Consider the following 23,658-nt stretch of genomic DNA (forward strand, 5'->3'; position numbering starts at 1 on the left):
TGAATGCAAAAGTAAACACATATACAAACACAAAGGTAAACTAACACATGAATGTAAAATTTAAAAATCTCATCATATAGAAGAAATATATTCAAATATGACAGTCTATTGGATTTAAAACCAATTTTGGGTTTCCAATGAGACTCAAAAGATGACATCACACATACATACACACACAAGATTATATGCATCCTCATATATATGCACATACAACACAGAAAAGTATATGTGCACATACATACATATGCATACTTATGCGCATAAATATAAATTACAAAGCATAACAAGAAAATGACAAAAAAATTAATCTCATCTGCCAATTTGAATTAGTTGACAGTAGTTCTCTGAAGTACCTTGTTCAAAAGGTTTCGACCCTAAGATTAGAATTTTTCTAAAAGAATGCGATGATGAATTATTAATGCTTCATGGGCTAAAAAAATTAATAATTAAATAATGTTTGTTTAAGTTCACATGCAGTTTGGATTCTCCACAATTTCATACTACTATAACCAATAATATGATGTAATAAATTTAAATTACATATATATTTTAATAGTTTTAGGTCTTTATAAGTGATAATGAAGTAATTGCCTATTTTTTTTTTTTTTTTTTTAGTAGAAAGGAAAAAGAACAAGGAAATGAACCACAGCAATTAACAAAAGAGCAAACACAAAATTAACACCTAGTACCTACAGGAACTCCACCAGGTGGAACCTATATGCAAATTAAACGTTAAATTAAAAAATGTAAAAATAAATGACCACAAATATATATATGGCATACAAGTGTACACTAGTAAAACACCAATGAACCACAAAACAAACAAACAAAAACCTTTTCCAGTTCATTTAAACTAACAACTTTTTCGAAGGTGTATTTTTTTCTTAGTATTTTGACACATCATAGCATATATATGATAGTATAACAATATTTATAAAGCATATAAGTACATTATACCTTTACAAGTGTATTGTATTAAATTTCAAGGATACCTTTATTTTGAAACACAGCACTATATAGGGATGCAAACTGACTTGGAATTATAAGTGGATCATTGCCTTTCTGCAAGCCAAATGAATAACCTCTGTTGATTATTATTCCCTGTTATTTTTTTATAACTAGAATTCAATAAGCAGCTTTTAGTGGTTCTGCCACTGAAAACCTGGTGGTTTCAGGCAAGCCTCTTTTGCGTTACCTGCTCTATGTATATTCTGGACTATTATGAAACTGTGAAGTAAGAATGGTTGAAAAAAATTATAAATATGATTCATATATATATTACATATACATGTATAAATATATATTAATATCTATATATCTATAGGAAGGAACATTAGTACAAATATTTTTGTCTACTTTCTTTTTCAGTTTTACTGCGACCCTTAATATTCCTTCTGACTCAAATTCTAAACTGCTAATAACACCGCAAGTCACCAATCTCTGCTACTAGTTCCTAAAACTTTGTCTTACTTTCTACTGAATTGAAGGAAGAAAACAACTTCATTTTTGGATAAACAGATCCAAGTCTGTCCCCTTCTTGGCATCTGCCCTGTGGCTTAGCTGTGCTCAAGAAAACCAACTCCTGGAATGACTACTTCTCTTTTCATGCCTGATGCTTTATCTCCATTTCTGTTGGTAATACCTGTATGAGGTGATGTGTCTTTGTCCTTATTCTTAAATCCTTTATCCTTATGTTGATTAATATCACTAATTCTGACATTCAAAAACTACTAGAATTTACCATGTAGTATAATTCTTGCCTGCAAACTAAAAGGGCCTTGAAGTTTTCTTTTGTTAATACAGATCTTAAAATAACCTAGCAATGAACATATTTTACTTTTGAGAAGTAAAGAGCACTTGGCCTGGAAAAAAAATATGATTCAGAAGGACATAAATTCATCTTCAAACACATCAATGACTAATTTAAAGATTTATTCTGTATACTGGCAAATGGAAGATATAAAGAATAATGGTTGAGTTACAAGAATGCTGGTTTCAACTTAATGTGAAGAAGAGCTTTCTAGTAATTGGTTCTCCAACCATGGAATGGGCCATATTGTGAAACAGTTAATTCAATACCATTAGAACTGTTGATACATATGCCAGATATTCTCATTCCTTTACTTGTGCCTGAACTTATTAGTTTATTAAACAATTACTAGAACATACTAAGTTCTGGGAACTGTATTAGATCTTCATGATACAAAAGTTATTAAGATCTAGGACCTATCCTCAAGGGATTTAAATTCACTGAGGGAGAAAGACACACACAATGATGTAAATATAACTTTAGAGAAATTCACCAAAAAGAGACATGCAACTCAACTGAGAGAATACGTAATCTAGAAAAGATTCTTAAATGAGGGTATGCCTGAGCTGAATTCCAAACACTGAGCATGTTATTCAAGCCAGTTCATGTAATGGAAGATGAAAGATTTCAGAGAAGAAAATGTAACAAACAAAGGTAATTAGATAAGCAGTAGTTTGGTGTAACGCATGAAACTACAAGTAGTTGCTAAATGTAATAGGTGAAGCAGAAATTTTCAGAAAACGGGGCTGCATAAATGTTCAGGTATCAAGTAGCAGAAAACCATGCACATAGGCTTGAAATTTCTTCTGCAGCAAGTCATGAAAGTATATTAGGTAGAAGTGTGATATAGTAAGATTTGAGCTTTGAATAAATCACTCTAGTGGCTGAGTGAAAGATGGTTTTGAGTAAGAAAAAAAAATGGGAGCAAGAAGATTAGGAGGCAATTTAATAAAAGGCAAATAGGTTGTAAGAGTGAAGAGAGAAAAAGAGAGTCAAGAAATATTCAGAGGACAAAACAGGAAGAATTTAAAGATTTCTTAATTGTCTTGAGTAAACAAAAAAATCAAGGATGCCTCCTAGGTTTCAAGCTTGAGTGGCACAATGAAGTGTAACATCAATTCCTGAAGAATGGATTTTAATATAACATTTCACATAGTATAGGAAGTTGGATTAAATGATGTTTAACATTCTATGGACTTATTTAAAGTATAGATTTATCGAAGTTGTATATGATATTTTAGAAAAATTTGCCACTAGGGATTAGATATACTTGTGCAGTTTCTAGGCACCTAATGACAATCACTCACTGCAGATGATTTTAGAAAGAGGATGGACCTAAATAATAAACAAATGGCCAGATAGACATTGTTTAATCACTTGACATTTCTATAAAACATAGTAATTATGCCACTCTCCACGCACATGGCTTTATCTAAGGGAAATTTTCTCTCCCTCCCCATGCCCACCAGCCCCAAGTGAAGGAGCAGGCCAAGGTGGAAGTGATTGCTACCATATATCTTTTTGGGTCACTGGCATTTGAACAAAAGGCTGCAACTGGTAAATATAAGGCTCACAGTGCTATGCAGCTATCACAGGGTAGAACCAACAGTCAAGCCCAGGTAAGCGAACTCCAAAGCACAAACTCTTAAGAACCACAATGTGCTGTCCCATCCCTTGGAAACATTTAGAGTATTTAATAGGCTAACTGAATTGTAAATCTTCAAGAGCAGAATTCTAGGTAGTGTTTTCCAAAGGTTTCAGACCCAGGAGCTCTCTCCACCCTAACTCAGTAATACCTTGAAGTCCCACTATCCTTTACAAAGTCCCTTAGAATGCAATTTTAACATTTGTAATTTTAAAGTGAAAGACAAACCAGAAAAGTAAGAATGTATGCAAGCAAACATAGGGCTTAGTATGCAACCACTAAACAATATAAATGCACCAAGAAAGTACAAATACATAAATTTTGCCATTATGGAAAAACTAAAACTACATTTTTTTTTTTTTAGGATTTAGCTTGTGCCAACCACTGTGTTCATGAAGGTGTGACTTAAACTATTAGAAATTTCCAAACTGACCAGTCACTGCTTAAAATATGATTATGCATTTAAATTAAAAACATGAAATAAAATCCACACCAAAATTTGTGGGACATAACTGGGCCTACAAAATATATTAGCTTAGCCAGGATAAAACTTCTTAAGGTGGTTCTGTGAATTTTCTAGTGAGTATTCACTAAATGACCTGTGACTCATGAAACACATTAAACTTCAGGAAATCCCTAAACACTCTGTGATGTGGTATGTGAAATTGTGTATGTATACGTACTTTTCTAGGAAGAAAGTCTATAGCATTAACAGCTGTTATCATAGTCAGACTACAGTCAGACTGTATAAAATAGAAAGGAGCTATCTAGACTAGTGATTAAAATCAATGACTTTATTTCCATTAGACCTTGGCTCAAGGTCTAACTCCACCATTTACTAATTCTGTGATCAGAGTAAGGCATTTAAAATTGCTTCAAATTTAAGGCACTTAAATTGCATTTAAATTTCCCTTTCTGCAATATGCAAAATTGCATCTATTATGTTTGCTGTGAAATTTAAGGGAATTAATGAAAGATAAAGCATTTACTATATTATCTGGCAGGTATTAAGAACTCAGTGTGAGTTAGCTATTGTTAAAACACATGATGAAAGAAAATGGGAGAGACTAAGAAGGGCAAAAAAGGTAGGATGAGGAAAAAAAAAGAAAGCAGAGAAAGATATAAAGAGTAAAATAAAACACCTGGTGAGAAGAAGTGGAGTGCACACAAGAGTTATCACAGCCTCTGCTAAGGGTTACAAAATTTTTCTAGAAAGAAAAAAAAAAATCTGGAAGTGCCCATGTAATTTACTAAACTGATGACAAAATTCCATGTAATGAGATTTTGGGGGATGTTCTAGAGCTGTGCTGTCTAATTAGCGACATGTGACTATTCACATTTAAAATAATTCAAATTAAACAAAATGTTAAAATTATGTTTTCAGTCTAGTTACATTTCAAGTGCTCCATAGCCACACAGGGTTAGTGGCTACCGTGTTGGACAGAATAGCTACAGAATATTTCCACAATCACAAAGTTTTATCAGATGCTATCGAAATGGGAGACACTTCTGGGTCAGGACTTCGTAAGTTGCAAGTGACAGAAATCAGACTTAATGTATGTTAAAACAAAAAAAAGATATTTGGGGAAATACTGTGGTAGGTCAGAGACTAAAAGGAAAATCTTTAGGGATTAATATAGATCTGGGGATATTACAGCCTAAAAAATTGGGACTCAGTAGGACTCCTCTCTGTATGTCTCTGTCAGGCTTCATCCTCTCCCAATGACAATGGGCTTTCTCTATGATGTCAGCAAACTTGGTTACAATGGCTTCAGATTCATTTCCACTTCTTTAATACATGATGCCAAAGTCTTCCAGCTCCAATTTTGTTTTCCGTTCAATTCCTGGGAGGACTTTGACTGGACTGGTAAAAATTTTCTGTCTACTCTTTGTAGCAATCACTCTAGCTAAGGAGGTAAAATACTCTGATCTGCCCAATCTGGACAATTTCCCACTCCTTTAGTGAGTGTCAGTACCAGAAAATCAGAGGACAATGATGTGTGGAGTGGAAGAGTGTTAGTATCACCATAGCCACTGGCAAAAGTGTGAGCGGGTCAGCTGCCCCAAAATGTGTGTTCTTTAATAACATAATGTCAGAAAAGTCTCCCAAATCACACTCCAGAGCTACCTTCATGATTTTTTATACTTATCGTGTAATGCCATTATTTTTTCCTATTAGTATTACATAGTTTAAAGCCAATGTTAATTAAAAAGACTACCCTCGTACTTCAGCAAACTGCAAGTGAAACATTCACTTTCTTCCTTATACTGAATATCTGTAAACTGAAAAAGAAGTTGCTGAATTCAAATTTACTTTTTCTTATAATAACCTTGATATGGAATTAAATTACAACCCTAAGACTATCATTTATACTGACTTTTTTCTCTGTTCTATAGCTCATGCAACCATGTCTTTGTAATATCTCCCACTGGCATAAATATAACAAGAGATGTGTTAGCAGAATAAGAGCAAATATTATATTTAACTTACATCTTCTATATCCTTGTCCAGAGCTACAATTCTTAGAGGGGTGGTCAAATTCACACTGTCAGAAATAGTTGTTCCAACTGGGGCAGATTCCAGAATATAGCCTTGATAACTGGGCATTGTGAAATATGGGCTCTGATTGTTTTCATCCAGTATTTCAATATGCAGACTGGCAAAAGCAGGAAGAGGATGACCATTGTCCTGTTCAGCCTAAAAAAGAATATAAAAGATTAAAACATTGTATGTTATGGAATCCTTCTGGGGTGTTATTTTTCATACTATATGTAGGAATTCTCTTTTAATCTGGTATCATTACAGAAAGAAGAACTACTTTAAAGTAAAGGACCCTTAGAAAACATGAGGAAATAAAAGTCCAGAGAGGCTTCATCAATTTTTGCTTTCCTGTACTCAAACCCAGTGTATATTTAAAAAAAAAAAAAAAAAATCATTGCAATAAACTTTTGTATCTGTCATGGCATATTATTAGAAGAAATAACAGCACTTAAATACATTTAGATAGAAAATTGAGAAGCGAAGATAATTGAGTGAATTGCTGATAATTTAAATAAAAGACAGAGACAAATATTCATAACTCAAATAACGCATTGTGTTTATTTTTGCCTCTTCCACGCCTTCTTGTTCCACAGTAGTAGTTAAATCCCCAAATAATTCATAATTCTACATACAATTAATAGATTAAAGCTACATTTGTTGCCTACGAAAAGTCCTCTAAAGACTCTTAAATGGGACAGAGAAAATTTCAATAAATTCTTTTTAGTAGAAATGGAAATGTAAACATTATTTAACCATAAATATGTTATTCAAGTAAAATTAATATTCCTGTAGTAGGAGTATGTTTGTTTTCTTGTTTTTTTCCTCCTATTCAGTTTAAAAATTTGATGACAATTTATATTTCCAATAAATTTTCTTAGTAAATCTCCACATGGTCATGCTATGAATGGGTGAACACCAACCCTTAACACCAACTCTTGACTTTCTGTTTTTGAAAAAATGCATCTTACTGTATAGCAATCCAAAAATTTTATTTAAGGGAAGATTTTATCACAACTGATTTCTAGAAAATCTCTTCCAAACTTTAGAAGAAATCATTAACATAATTCAATAGTATATATATATATATATATAAAAATAGATTCAAAATCTGTCATTTTTTTAATTGATATGTTCCCCCATTGCTGCAATAGTTGTATTTTGAAATCAACTAAAAGTTAAATATTTTATTTTAAATCCTGGAGTGCTTTCCTACATGAAGCAGTGACATTTGGCCATGAAGGTTTATAAGCAGTTCAGATAGATATCTCTGATTGTTCACTATTGGGCTTCTGGAAGATAATTTTTCACTTTTTTCTAGTTGTAATTTTTAGTGTTTCTATCAATTGAGAGGGTATGTTACAAATCACAGTAATGTTTGGCAGAACCAGTGAGTTTGCACCAAGAAAAATCACTTCATGTTATTAGTAATATTTAAAAAAGATTTGAGATATAATTTATGCTAATTACTGCATTGAAATTATGGTAATTAATAAACCCATTGTTAAATAATATTATATAAAGCATTGTTTAGAAAAAAACTACTTATCTTTGTTTTTTAAATATTTTGATAACTCTATTTCAATATATTAGATTTCCTTTATAATGTTATATAGTTTATTTTATGCATTTAAATTTTCATCTGAGAACAGATTGCTAGAGTGGTTAATGGTACAAAATGTTTATGAGCCCCTGCTCTGCATTAAAGACAATAGTCCTGGAATAATGTGTAGCCTTCTCTGTAACTTTGTATCCTTCACTCATAACCATATGTGCTCCTGACCATCAGCATGGATAAGCTGTTTCTGTATCCAGTGGTTGTGATTAATTTGTGCTGAGACATGGATGTGCTTCTAGGAGTCCCCTCTGTGACATAGAGTAGGCTTTCTGGACACAGTTGACCAGGGGAAAAGGTACAGTCCATGACTAGAAAACATCATCTTTCACTGTAGGAAACTAATTGGTCCATAAGGGGTTCCAGCCCAATGACCTGGATCTAATTGAATCAGGAACAGTTCACACATGCTAGTCATTTTGAACAGGACTTTTTCTCTCTCCCTTTATTTTGTATCTAATTGTTCTGAAAGTCATTATGTTATGTCCTGGACATACTAATAATGCTATGAAAAGTCACAGATTTTATCATTTGTCCCCTTCCTCCAATAAACACACGCAATTTATGGATGGTGAGAGGAAAACAAAAAGCAAATTGTGTAACAATGAAAGAAGCTTTTATTTTACATTCAGCTCATATGTTGTTAATTTTTACTGCAAGCTGGGAAGCCAGGAAAACATGTTATTATTTGCATGATGGAAACAAAGTGATCCAACAAAAAGAGAAAGAAAACTCAAATTAGATCTATGGAAACAGTTGATTTGCCCATATCTTTAAAAATAACATGTGAAGACTCTGTCTATTATTTCCCTAACATTAGTTTGTTGTTAATATGAGTAATATTTTTGGATTGCTACTACATATTTTGTCCTCTTTGGGGTGTTTTGTATGTGCTAACCACGTATCTGTCCCCAAAGTCCATATTCTTAATCTCTATGCTATTTTGCCCCTCTAAATATGAAAACATATACTTTTGTGTTGATGCAAAAATAAAAACGTCAGTTTTATGTTTAAGGCCACACCACATGTAAGTCACAGACAGAGTAGGGCCCAGACTCAGGTCTCCTGATTTATGAGAGCCTACACAGGGAAATTCACCACATGATTCTCTAATTTAGAGAATGCAAATGAACATCCAAATATAAGATTGATGGGAAAAATTAGTGGCAGGAAAGAAAATTAGTAAAGTAGATATTCCAGATTGAATTAGAGATAAAATATATCACTTAAAACAAATTATCATGCTTTTCTCTTTAGAAGGTTCATGCACAAAACCTATCATCCAATCCTCTCTTCTGTATAATATAAATAGGAATTCTCAAAAGTCTTACTTATTCTGTTCCCCTGTAGTCGCTAGTAAATGAGATGAGAAGCATAAAAAAGCAGGTCAAGTGAAACAAGGTAGTATTTAAAAAATCATCTAATCCCATAAGACAACCTTATTTTTATCTACAAAGTCTGTACTTACAAATTAAACATTATATTTAAAAGCCAGGTTTTGCTTGGAGAATTTCTGGGCATGAGTCCCATTTTCAGTAATGAGACCAAAGTAAAACTAAAGCCAAAATGGGAGAAGTATACAAAATATACTATTTAGTTACTTTGGAGAGCAAAACATTAAAATAAACAAGCTACTCCATTTTCAATATTAAGACAAGCAAATATTGATAACCTCTTAGCTCCTTGAACCAGAGAATACAGACTAACTTTTGTCCTACTGGCTTGTGGCAAGCAATGTAACAAATTCCATGATCTCTAGTATGAACCCTTTAAAGTAGATACAACAATTTAGGGGAAAAAAAGAAAATAAGAAAGATTATCAAGACATTTAAATACATTCTAGGAAAGAAGAAATAAATAACTTTTTTCCTGGAAAGTCAGGAATTATTTATTATGCATCTATAGTGTCCAGTTCTTACATTTTTGTGTTTGCTATTGTCTACACTCATTCTTCCCAATTTTTCCTAAGCCCACTTCAGTTAGGCTTTCGCCCCCACCACTCAAATACAGCTGTTCTTGTCAAAATTACCAGTAATTCCTACATTGCTAAAAGCAATGTTTATTTTTAATCCATATCTTACTTAACCTACCTTCAGCATTTAAAACATTATTCACTAGTCTTTCAAGACAACACTCTCTCTTGGTTTTCTTCCAATACTACTATCCGTTTCTTCTCATTCTCATTTTCTGGTTTCTCCTTTCTTCTCCAACTTAAAATTGGGGTGGCCCTGGAGTCAGGTCTTAGTCATCTTCTCTTCTTCTTATTCACTTCCTTGCTAATCTAGTCTAATCTCATGGTTTTAAAAATCTCAGTAACTAACCCTAAATAGACATTTCTCCAAAGAAGACATACAGATGGCCAACAAATGCTTGAAAATATGCTCAACATCACTAATTATTAGAGAAATGCAAATCAAAACTACAGTGAGGTATCATCTCACACTGGTCAGAATGGCCATCATTAAAAAATCTACAAACAATAAATGCTGGAGAGGATGTGGAGAAAAGGGAACCCTCCTACACCGTTGGTGGGAATGTAAATTGGTACAGCCACTATGGAGAACAGTATGGAGGTTCCTCAAAAAACTAAAAACAGAACTACCATATGACCCAGCAATCCCACTCCTGGGCATATAACTGGAGAAAACCATAATTCAAAAAGATATATGCACCCCAGTGTTCATTGCAGCACTATTTACAGTAGCCAGGACATGGAAGCAACCTAAATGTCCATCAACAGAGGAATGGACAATGAAGATGTGGTACATATATACAATGGAATATTACTCAGCCATAAAAAGGAATGAAATAGTGTCATTTGCAGAGATGTGGATAGACCTAGAGATTGTCATACAGAGTGAAGTAAGTCAGAAATAGAAAAACAAATATCGTAAAACATCGCTTATATGTGGAATCTGGAAAAATGGTACAGATGAACTTATATTTAAAGCAGAAATAGACACAGATGTAGAGAACAAACTTACGGATACCAAGGGGGGAAGGGAGGGGGTGGGATGAATTGGGAGATTAGAATTGACATATATACACTACTATTTATAAAATAGATAACTAATGAGAACCTACTGTATAGCACAGGGAACTCTACTCAATGCTCTATGGTGACCTAAATGGGAAGGAAATCTAAAAAAGAGGGGATATATGTATATGTATAACTAATTCACTTTGCTGTACAGCAGAAACTAACACAACATTGTAAAGCAACTATACTCCAATAAAAAATTTTTTTAAATGTCAGTTATATAATGACTCCCAATTTCTATCTCCAGCTTGGAGCTCTGAAAGTCCAGAATCTATACACAACTGTATATGTAATAACTCTGCTTAAATAATAACTATAAAGATAGTTATTATCTAATTATTATAGTTATTATGTAACTACAGTAATAATTATTTTAAAATAACTATTAAATAATATGTTTATTAGATACCTGATATCTAATAAACATTTCAAATGTAACCGTTGAAAAAATGAAATTCTCATCTCCCACCTCACAAACCTACTCCACAAACAGTCTTTTCCACTTTAATAGCAGCTCCATTCTTCCAGTTGCTCAGGCCAAGAACCTTGGAGTCACCTTTACTCCTTGGTTCTTTTCACACTTCACATCTAATCTATGAGGAAATTTTATTGACTATAACTTCAAAATATATGCAGGATCTGACTACTTCTCATCTCCTCCACTGTTACCACCCTGGTAGGGGTCAACCTACCATCATCTGCCACCTGGATGATTTAAACTTCTCCATCAGCTTCTACCCTTGCCAGTAGCCCATTCTTTTATGTGCAGCTCAGTGATTTTGTTAAATATTAGTCAGATCAAGTCACTTCTCTCATTAAAACCTCTCAATGATTTCCAATTTGACTCAAGCCTATGGGATCTGACCTCTTATTGCTTTTATCATATTCTCCTTCTCACTAAATATGCTCTGACCATTCTATATGCTGCTCCACTAAAAATCAGGCATATTCTTACCTCAGAACCTTTGCATTGGCTGTTCCCTCTACCTCAAATGCTATTCCCACAAATGTCGACATGAATCACATATCTTTTCCCACATGACCTACATTGACCACCTCATTTAAATTATATCCCCAGCACTGGAATTCACAATGTAATTTGCTTTTTTTATAGCACTTAACAGATAAAATATTTCAAAATTTGTTTATTTATTATACTTGTAATTTATTGTCAGAATTATTCCACTAGAATATAACTTTCAAGATATCACGGATGTGTGACTATTCTGTTAATGTTGACTTCCCAGGCTTATTGTAGTAGCTAACATTGAATAGTCTGTCAATAAGTACTGAATGAATAAATGTTCTTTTGGTAAGAAAGTCACACACTACTGCAAAAGCAAATGATGCTGTAATGAAAAGGTGGCTTAGCAGAGTGATATTTGTCTCCCAGTCTATATCTAACCAACTTCACAACACCTGTTAAGTCCCTTACCCTCCCTTAATCACAGTAAATGACAATTTACAAGACATCTTGATTGTGTGATAACAATACATTCAAATTCAATTCAAATACATTCAATTGTGTGATACAATATATTCAAAATACTTAATACTTAAATACTTAATTCAAAAATGCCTTGCAAGAAAATGTCTTGCTCAATAACTGTTAGTTGTATTATTGTTATTAAAAATAGTTTAAAGAAAATCTCCTGCTTGGAGTGATAGATGGGGAAAAAATTTAAAAGTTTTTTAAAAATTAATAATTTGTGTTTCCATCTTCTCATTTGATAATATATAATCAATGGATTTTATACTCCAAGAAATATTTCATGTCATCAAACTTAAGAAGAAAAAACAAGTCTTATGTCAATGTAATTAGTTGTAGTTTTATTTTAAAATGTAAATTAAATGTTGCAACTAAAAAGGTAAAACCACACTTTAGTCTTGATAAGTCTGATAATTTTGCATTTTTCCTATATTTATAATATTTAAAAATAAAAATGGAATTATATTGTACGTAAAAAAAAAAAGTCCTTTCTCTATGCGTCTGTAAACCTAACCCTTTATTGCAACAAATGTCTGAGCATCATTCTTCACTAGACCTTTAAATTCTATGAGAGGGTAAACACTGTAAATTTGTCTGTTTCATATATTGCTAAATGTTTGGTCAGTTCCTGGTATATGGAAGAATTCAAAAATAGGTTTGTTGTGAATTTTGTGTATTTTCAATTTCAATAGGCTATGTATATCTTTGCTTTACATAAATATTTTCTACAAATAAAATGAATGTGCCATGATTTTAATCCCCATTTTATAGATATTTATGGAGGGGTTGTTTTGGACATTAAAATGAAGCAGAAATAAATTTTTGTGAATGTATAACATGAACACCTTAAGTTAGGTGAATGCCATCTTTATTTGCGCATTTTAAAGGTTTTTCATATCTAACCAAGCTTACCTACAGATAATTGGTACTGATATGCATTCCTGCCAGTCATATAAAGATATATAAAGGGCCACAACCTATCCTCCTCACTCACCAGTTGCGGTTCCCTGTTAATAGGAATGAGGGCTGTGAATAGGTGATCTACAGTCTTCCAGAATTTATCAACATTTACCTATAATACGCATATAAATAAGCTGATATATATTTTAAGATATGGGGAGGTTTTTAAAATGGGCAGTGGTTTAAACAAAGAGATGTTTGCTCTGATTTGCTTTGTTTTTCACTTAGCGCATGACTTAGACACATTTTCTTGTCAGACTGAGGCAAATTGATTACTTTAGCAAGGTTCTGACTGAGTATACTCTTATAGTGCATTAACACACTTTTTTATTTGCCAGTTTTCTTGCCTGTCTCTCCTATTAAACTATAGTCTTTAATCTCTAGTTCTTAGGACCTGTTTGACCAATTTTCACAAACATCAGATACCTTAGGAAGGAAGGGGGATGGTGGGGAGGCGAGGGGAGGGGAGAAGAGAAACAAGGAACAAAGTATGGATGAAAGGAGGAGGGAAGGAAAACAAATGGCAAAGCCATTTCCCTATATACCAGAAGTAAATGACAGGTAACTTTCAAAAATTATGGCAAACAGATAGGGCAGTGGTTCTCAAACTTTAGTTTACATAAGACTCAGCAGGAAAGCCTATTATAAAGCATATTCCCACATCCTCCCCACAAAGATTCTGATTCATATATCTTGGAGAGGGATAAGAAATCTCCCTTTTTATCAAACTCCTTGGGTGGTTATAATGTGAGTACTTTGAGAGACACCCTTCTGGGTCTGGCTACTTCATGCTTGAGCTATGCCCACACTCGAATTTCTGGAAAATCTTTCTTTGTAGTCTTATTGGTTAGCAAATATGACCAGTAAGGCTCCATGACAATACTGTATATCCAAAAACACACTGGTGTCATGTAGCAGACTTAGCTAGCTTCTGGTAATTGATGCTACATATACTACTACTATCAAATGGGCAGGTTGAGCGCCACTAAAAATGTTTTATGATTGTAGCATAACAAAGGATTGCATGTATATAAATGCGAATATTCTGCACATAATAAATTCAGTCTGTTACTGTTCATATGTCAAGATCAAATCTTCTTGACATTTCATTGTTCTTAATTAATTGAAATTTAATTATGGATTATTCTAGGCACACACACATATGTACGTACAAATTTAATTACGGATTATTCTATGCACACACACACATATGTATGTACATATTTCTGATTATGTTGCTCTCAAATGAAAGATTCTTCCATGTTTTCTAAGAAAACCTAAGAAGTGGGAATATTGACAAAACCTTCCATCCAGTTCTCCACCTGGAAACACTGGTAAGGTCTTTGACTAGGTTAGTTGACTAAGTTAGGGTTTTAAGATCTATAAGATCTAGGGAATATTCATTTGTGTATGTGGACCTATAAATTTTATCTCACATTTCACCATACTCCAATGAAAATAAGACCGAAAGTTCTGGTGTCTGATGGAAAAGTACTACAGGGAAAATCTTCATTTAATCTTTATGGAAACTTCTACAACTGCAGGCTCAATCAGGACCTCTGACATGTATTTATTTACTTATTTGTCTGTTTCTTTAATTACTATTTTAATTTTATACTGCCTTATGAAGTTCCCAAGTGATTTTAAAATATGGCTATATCTCAAATTTAAGTTCCCTGAAAATCACATGGGCATCTTGATTCAGTGGATACAGCCCTAAAATCTTCCTTTCAAAAACAAGCACATCACATGATCCTAACATGTCCAATCAATAGACCTTTGAGAAACAATTGCTGTCTACCATTTTGACTCCTCTCACACATGTTTGTAGGCAGCTGTTACACTCAAAAAAAGCCAAGGTGGAACACCTTAGGTCAATTCTGCTCTAGCCTCTTATGCAAGCTGCTACTGTTTTCAGCCTTTAAGTAAAGTCTCAAATTTCAGTTTGGACCTGAGGGTGGGAAGTAAAAGTGGAGGAACCTCACGTATATAAGGGAGTTCTCCACAGGATCCTGTTCAGCTCACTAAACTCTACAAGGGCTGGGGGTTGAAGCCCCAGTGACTGTAAAAGGTTACATTTCCCTTCTTTGTACATACATTTTTCTTTTGGAACGTCTTAGGGAGAGATGGCTGTGGTAAGCCTGTGTTCCCTGGATCAAAGATCATATTAATATTGCCGACTAATTAATAATTAAAATAAGTGCATTCTATTGCTTCTTGACCCTTCTTATACTATTATATTGCTTTACAACCTACAGAAACTTCTTTATTTAAACTTTACTACTCTAAAAATTAAAGAATACATAGTCTGACAACAGTCTATTTATGACAATTACTAAAAATATTTAAGAACTTGCAAAACCATAAAATAATTTATCAGATAAAACACAAAGAATTGTTTTGTATCTTATACAACTGATTTGTTTGTAATGCCGTAAGCATAGCGAAAGAGTGCATTTCTGTTTGGAAATAAAAACATTTTCTGTTTGAGAAAAAAGAAAAGATATCTTTACTAGGCAGACTATAAACAATGCACTCCCAAAGGGGTTTATAATATGACAACAAAATAATACTGACACACTTCCCATCTAGAAAATATTTTTAAAGTACATTCTATCTTCATTTGATGTTAAGAATATGCCCACTGTGTTTATAACTTATTGCAGTGAAAACATGAATCCTTGGAGCTTCTGTATATTTTTCAATAATAAAAATCTTTCTCTTTGCTTAGAGCTTGAGATATAAACTGACACTAGAATGACTAAGGCAATTTTGAATGATTTAAAGAAGAAAAACCCAGTTGCTCCCAGAGAGACCACAGATTCAGAAAACTCCCGCCAAGCACAGATATATCACACTATTTGGCTGGTGGTTTGAACATGAGAATCATCTTGGCTATAAATAGCACAGTGAGCCAGAGACAAAATTATGATCGTGATGGTGTAGTAACTTTTTTCTGGAGTGCTTCTAATTCATGTTGTAGTCCTCTTATTTTGCCCTGCCCTTCACTTCCTCATCCAGCAAATAGACGTCTATGCTGGATTCTGATTCCATTCCCACAGAGTATTCTCTCCACTAGGAGAAAGCTCTCTCCTAAGGTGCCTTTGTGAACTGGTTGACTGGAATAGTCCATCCTGGAATTTCAAAAAATCATCAGTATACAAAAAAAGTCTGTCTCTAAGTGGGTTATTTTTCAGAGCCTGGAAGGTAATGAGAATGGGAGTTTCTCCTATGCACTAGTCTGTTCTTAAGAAAAAACTAGTGAGAAGACCTGTTTAGCTTTCAAGTCTTTAGATATACCCTTTTAATTTCATTTTCTATGCAACAACCAAGAAGCCTATGAAGAAAGATTACTTGAGAACATTCATGTAGGAGGGTTAAGGTAGTTTCTGTGTGTGAAGAGGTGTGTAGTGGGGAGATATGGCAAGGTCTGCTCAGAGTGTCTTTCATGTGAACATTCTACAATATTTAGACTTGCTGTTGTACTCTTACAATGACCTTTGCAGACAAGAGGGCCTTGCCAAAATCAAGGGACTGCGATGAGAATGGATAAATTGCTTCTCTTCTTCCAAGCAGTTGCAGGTCACCTTGTGAAGAAGGAAAGAGGCCAAGTAAAATATCACTTCTGTGTGTCTTTTGTCAGCTTGCACATTTGGACAGCCACTATATTCAACTGCTGTATTCTATTTCTGTTCTAACTAACCTAGCAGGATGAATAACAACATGAGAAAAGAGGACACCATATATTCTTTCCTTGTATTAATTTCCATAATTGTCATAATGTCAATTAATTTAGCCTAGTACTTAGAATTTTTAGAAATGTGAACAAGCAGGAGTAAATAAAAGGATACAGTGTTCTTTTTGAAGAAACAAACAATGTTTTATGTGACAATCTACTAAATTGAAAAAAAATAGAACATAAAATTAAAAGATGAACATCTAGCAAATGTATCAAATATGTCAGTGGATTTCTAAAAGTGTATTATTCATTAAGACATCAATGGAGGGATTGTTGTTTCATTACTGATAAGAACTAATACCTGAAATTTCTGTGGGATAATTTTCCCTAAAACGTATAAAAGACTTTCACTCTTAATGGACTTAAACTTCTTTACCTTATAGATCTTGCTATTGGGCAGAGGAAGTGAGCTTACTTTTCACTTAACTGCTGAACTAAGATGTGAGATATGTGTATTTTATTCTTTCAATGGGAATCCATAAGAATAGGGAGAGGCATATATGGCTAGAATATTTCCAGAATTATGAAAGTATGTCATTTATAGAATTTGTCTTTCTTCCTATGGCTGGACAACATCAGCTCTTTTTTTTTTTTCATATCATAACCCTGGCTCACTGAAAGATCCTATTCAATCTTTCTCAAAGGGAGCATCTAAGCCCTTCTTCTCTCCTTTTAATTTCTCTATTTGTGTGTGTCTCTCTTTTTTTTTTTTTTTGATAAACTGACAATCCATACACCACAGCAGAATGATAGTAACTTATACTTCACATTCTCCAAAACAGATTTAATGAATTTTGATAGCTCTCTCATGTTCATGGGGGATGCCTTCCTTTTTATTTTGAGAAGTGATGACTGATGATCTGTGACTTCTTACTCTGTCTGTCTGCCCCTAATACCTGATCTTTCAAATCAACAAAGTTTTCTGTTGGAATTTCATGTAGTGGGCAATTTGTCAACTGGCCTGAAGGCAATATGGAGCAGCATCATCTATTTTTTTGTGTTAGCAATATCTATTGGCAATGTGGGGAGATGGACAGGATGCATGAAAAAGAGGCTAAAATCTTAGAGATCACTTGTGTGAGATGATGGGCCTCGAGGATGAAACCTAGAGAACTGCAGTGGGCATGGAGAGTTGCGGGAGACATTCAAGAGAAATTCCAGATGTATCTGGATAGGACTTGAAAAGTGACTGGATAGGGCCATACAGGAGCTGGTGTCTCAGAAGAACTGGGAACTCCTAGCTTGGGTGACAAGCTGATTGTAATATTATTAATTGAAAGAAAGAAGCTGAGGTTTCAAACGGATGTATATAGTTTACTACGCTAATTTGATCAATTGCAAAATACTAGGAGTAGTTATTCAGCCAGTACTTGGAAATACAGATGTAGAAATCAGAAGGGAAATATGTCTAAAAGCACAATTTCCATACTTTCCATACCTCTTCCTTGAGGCAGAGCTTTCATACATTTCTGTCTCCTCAACACCAAGCAAAATATCAGGCACTTAATAGGCACTCAGAAAGGATTTGGCAAATTGAAAACTAGCAAATGTCATATGGCTTAAAGATAGTGAATCCTAGTTACCCATTGAATTCCTAAGCAGTAAAGTAAAATTGATATCGTTATTCAAATAGAGGCCAAATATTTTCTAGGGTTGTGGCATTAGAGATTCATGTGTAGGATCAAGGGCTGTAGTCGCTGTTCTTGTAGGCCTCAATCATTTCTTGCACGCTGTTGTCCTGTGACTCTCAAATTACTAAAGCAAAGTAACTCGCCAGGAGAACTAGCAAATTAACTCTACTATTCAAGCTCACCAGCTTCAATTCTGTGGCTCATTTTCTGTGTAAAATATGTATCTTTTCTTTAGAAGGAGAATTTTTTGTTTGTTTGTTTAAATACAGTCATAAATAGCTTTAAACTGTCTTAATATAGGTATGGCTTTTTTCCAGGCATTGAATTTATTTGAGAAGTTCCTTGCACCTTTATTCTGGGCAGAGACAGGATAAAATTCTATCAAATACATGCACTTTCAAATATATGTATTTAAATGCAGTGAAGATGCAGTACCCAAATCCAGCAGCCTTAAAAGATTTACTGTGCCAGGGAGAAAGCCATTACAAGAAATATGTATTGAGCATTTTTATACATTGTACATGGATAGGGGTATGGGCTTGGGCCAAAATGTTGAAGAAATGTATTACAATCTGCCCTCCCTCCTATAAAGGTCAGGGGAAAATAAACAGGCAAATTCTATACAGAATGATCAAAGCCACCACAGGGACTAGTGAGATGCAAGGAGGGGCTTCCGATCAGTGGTCATGCCTTTCCAGAGGAACTGTCTGTCTTAGCATATGAAGCATCAATGAAATATCAGTGTGAATTAGACTGTTGATTAAAAAAAAAAGGAGGAATGATTCAGGAAGAACAGCAAATGCCTGCAGGCTAGAAAGAGCATGGTGAGTTTAAGGCAGTGCAAGTCGTTTAGTATGGCTGGCACAGAAAGTATGCAGGGTGACTGATGAGAGCTTAGGGTTAATTATGCCCATTATGTGGAAAGAAAAGATGTTAAAGGTCAGCCTGCTAGGCAGTATAAGTAGGTCAATGAATAACAACATGAAAATCAGAGGGACCATGATACAGTGATATTTGTGGTATCACTGCGACCCTTGCTATTAGTTGTTAATTAAAGAGATTTAGACAGGTACTTCCCTGGTGGCACAGTCGTTAAGAATCCGCCTGCCAATACAGGGGGCACGGGTTCGAGCCCTGGTCCAGGAAGATCCCACATGCCGTGGAGCAACTAAGCCCGTGCGCCACAACTACTGAGCCTGTGCTCTAGAGCCTGCAAGCCACAACTGCTGAGCCCTCATGCCACAACTACTGAAGCCCGTGCGCCTAGAGCCCGTGCTCCACAACAAGAGAAGCCACCGCAATGAGAAGCACGCACAGTGCAACAAAGAGTAGCCCGCGCACAGCAATGAAGACCCTACGCAGCCAAAAATAAAGAAATAAAAGAAATAAATGTTAAAAAAAGAGAGATTTAGACAAAAAAATTATGTTTGAGCAACTGAAAGACAGTGAATTATTGATAATTTATCCATTTAACGCTTGTATTAGATGCCCAGAGTATAAATATATAAATTATTAATATTTTTTAAAAAATACTGCACTTCTAATAATGAAGGTGAATGTTCTGGACTTTGTTAGAGACATTCCATGCATGAACTAATTCATCATCATCTAGAATCTGAACTGTGCTTTCATATTTCTATTGCATAATTGTTTTTTGCTGTATAACTATGGTGATCGCATAAACTTTCATCCAAACTGGGACATTTTTGAGGGTGAAAGATGTTTTATGAATAATTACACAAGGACAATAGGCATAAATATGAACTGTCCTGGGCAAACCCAGGACTGGCTATGATTCTTATTCAAAATGTGTGTTTCATTTTAAAGTGTGCTTAAATGATTGCAATTATGTAAAATTTGGAATAGTGTTTTGAAATGGAACACACTTTTCTCTTTTAATTAGATGTGTTTTAATCCTTTAATATTCTAAAGTTGGTGAACTACTCCATTTTGCCTTCCTAATTTCACCTTTACATTTTTATTTGTCAGTATACTTAGTAAATAACTGGCAGAAATAGATAAAATGAAGATGATAAATTTCTAATTTGTGACACCAGCTGTTAAATGTGCATACAGCTTTTTAAAGCAGAATTCTTCTTCAAAGTCTAGAAGAGGATACTTCATTTTATTTTATTTTTCCTTAGCTTCCAGAACAGAAATTGGGATCAAGTCCAATTAAAAAAAAAATTATGGCCAATGTAAAATGAAGCATTATTAAAATAAGAAAAAGGGAAGAATTTGAAAGACTTACTGCAGAGAACTACCAGATTGTAGCACTTCAATGGATCCTTATACAAAGACACAATACTCAGCTAATATTCAAGCAAGTGGCACATTATTATTCTTACAGATGGATACCTTTGCTTATTATCCCCTTGACTGCACACAAAACACAATAATTTGAATCTAATAATGTCGGTAAAAACTTCCATTAATAATATAAAGTGTTATTAAAACAAAAAAAAATTATCTGTGGCCTGTCCCAATTGATTTTTGTTTCTATAATTGATAGACTGAGTTTCACTATACCTGGGTACACCAGGACAAATGACTGATAATAAAGAAAAATAATTGATTTCATATTTCAAGTGGGGCAGTTTGGAAACAGTGCTTTGTCAAGTTTCTTAACTCCCACAGAGTGTAGCACCACAGGGCTCCAGGTAGATCCACAGGAGACAATGGAAACACATTTTGGAGTTTTATATAGTCCAATGATAATTAAAATAAAACCGTGCAAGATGAATCTCATGCGTGGCTATTTTACATAAATGGTAAAAAGAGCCTTTCTTTGTTGAATGACTCCCAAACCCCTACTGAATGAAATCCAAGGAAATTGCAGTCGAACATAAGGCTCTCTCCAAGGTCTGGCTCTATATCTCATTTCCCTGTTAACTGCTTGTAGCCTGGTACATCATGCCTCCAAGCTTTTGCTTCTGTTCTTCCTTATGGTCAAACATATTTCCTGCTTTCATTCATTAGCCAAAGCCATCCAATGCAACAACACTGAGCTTGGGATAATCCCCAGAAAATCTTCCCTGAGTCCCAGATTAATTTAAATGTCCTTAATCTGTGCTTCATTAGAGCTTTTACATTGCCTTCCTGTTAGCAGTTGATATGTTGTATTTGATTTACCAGCTTATGTGATTCTTTCTCCTTCTAGACTATACATTCTTCAAGGACAAAGAAACACTAAATAAATATAGAATCTAGCGTGTATAACATAATCGGTGCTAACAAAATATGTCTTAATTTGAGCTAAAATTAAATGTATCGATGTATTATTGTTTGCAGTTGCACTGACAGATAATTAAACCAGAAAACCCTTTCTAAGGAATTGCATCTTGGTGAAGTGAAATAAGTATGGCTTTAGCTTAGATAAACTTAAATTTGAATTTCAATTCTGCTGCTTATTAGTGATGTAACTCTGATTCAATCACTTGCCCTATCTGAACTTTAGTTTTGACATTTGTACCCATAAGCATAGTACTAAGTACTAAGGTTGTGGCTATAAAATATACATAAAACACCTTGTACAATGTACATGCTCAGTAAGCTTCCTTACCTTACTTCCTTTTCCTTTAACACTTCTAAATTTAAAAAAAAATGCCATAGGGCTGCATATCTATATCTATTTTTTATATGTTTAGATATGAAAAAGTCAGACAGTACACACTAGACATACTGTGTGTCCTTGCTTATTTCTGTTCTTTTACTTAAAATGCTTTTCTCCTAGCTCCGATCTCTACTTGGTAAATTCATACTCTTCCTTCACTGCTCAGCTCAAATCTTACCTTCTCAGTAAAGTCTCTAAGAATTAACGGATAGATCATCTAGGTTTCCACAATACCTTTGCAATGATTTTATTACAATATATTATATATTATTAAATCAAAATTGTAATGCCAAATGGATTCCCTTAGCTTTGAAAATTTTTGTGGTTGAAGAACATCTTTCAAAATAAAGAAATAATGAAACATATACTAAAATAATTTCTGGACAAGCAAGATCTTTTCTTTTTAGTTTTGAAAAAGCAATAACATTAAAAAACATAATACATTATTAAAATAAAAATATATATAAATCCAGGCACTTTTTAAATACATTCATTGGTTAAGCTTTTGTGGTCAAAAATTAAATCCACTTGGTAAAAAACAAACAAACAGAAAACAAAACCTAAACTAAATGTTGGAAGATGTAATAAACTATAGTATGTAGAATTACATACATTTGACCAAGGCATTTATTACATATAAAAATATTCAGTATTTGAATAGCATTGTAATATAAAAAGTTATGTTAAAGAAAAGCAACACGATGTATTAGAACTGTTGCACTTCACCTTTTTAAAGAAAAATTGGCTAACTGCAGTTCAAGTTAATTTTAATTTTTATAGCTTAAAAGTCCCTACAGTAGCCTCTAGAGGATTCATTGATAAACACAAGAACATTAGAACATTAGCTATATTTATAAACCCAAGAACGTTAAGCAATTAGTTAAATTTACCTTAATAACCAAATCAAACTTCTGGTGAAAGTCTCTATTTACTGGCTCCAGGAGACTAAGTTCTGCAGTCCTGGGATGCATATGAAAAAATCGTGGGTAATCCTCAGGAGTCCCTGAAAGACATTGACATTTCAGCACTTGATTGAGAACAATAAGTAATATGTGTATTTGCTATATCTATTCCCCTTCATTAACTGAGGAACAAAATCATAATTTTATTAGTAAATTAAGTTTCAAAATTATACAGTCTAGGGAAAGCAGATGCAAATGTGGTATATCATTCATTAGTTTATGAGTAAGAGGGTGAAAATACTTGTTTGGATGATTTTCCAAATATCTTTTATTAAGTGAGCGCTTTAATTAATTTGAAACTTCATCACATAAAAGAGATATAAAGTGTATCGAGAACAAATTTTGAATTATAAAATTGTATTTTAGTGGTACATAAATATTAATTATAATCTGCATGGTCTTTCACCATATCTTATAACAATGACTAGTAATTTGTACCAAATATCAAGTTGCTTGGAAATTAAAATGAGAATATTCTGTCTAGCTGGGCAATTATTTTTCTTAAGATAAGTATTCAGCTAAATATATCAATCATATGAAATAAAAATATTCAAATATTAAATAAAATATTTTGAATTACTCAGTGTCTAGAGAGGATATTTCTTAAATGCAGCC

At 33.7% G+C, this 23,658-nt stretch overlaps 1 protein-coding gene across 17 annotated transcripts in view; it reads right to left on the minus strand.

The window, feature by feature from the left end:
- The window catches only part of PCDH15 (protocadherin related 15), a 712,410-nt gene that overhangs the window by 282,075 nt on the left and 406,677 nt on the right, over positions 1–23,658 (minus strand). For 15 of the 17 annotated variants that reach the window (XM_061195806.1, XM_061195799.1, XM_061195791.1 and 12 more), the window contains 2 exons: positions 22,972–23,084; positions 5,947–6,153 (listed from right to left, as the gene is read on the minus strand). In XM_061195806.1, coding sequence (XP_061051789.1) covers positions 5,947–6,153; positions 22,972–23,084 — 320 coding nt within the window. Of the gene's footprint in view, positions 1–693; positions 715–5,946; positions 6,154–22,971; positions 23,085–23,658 lie in introns of all 17 variants that reach the window. The other 2 variants (XM_061195775.1, XM_061195783.1) reach the window with 1 other exon arrangement.

The sequence above is a fragment of the Eubalaena glacialis genome, chromosome 1, assembly GCF_028564815.1.
Source record: "Eubalaena glacialis isolate mEubGla1 chromosome 1, mEubGla1.1.hap2.+ XY, whole genome shotgun sequence".
In the NCBI taxonomy this organism is placed as follows: Eukaryota; Metazoa; Chordata; class Mammalia; order Artiodactyla; family Balaenidae; genus Eubalaena; species Eubalaena glacialis.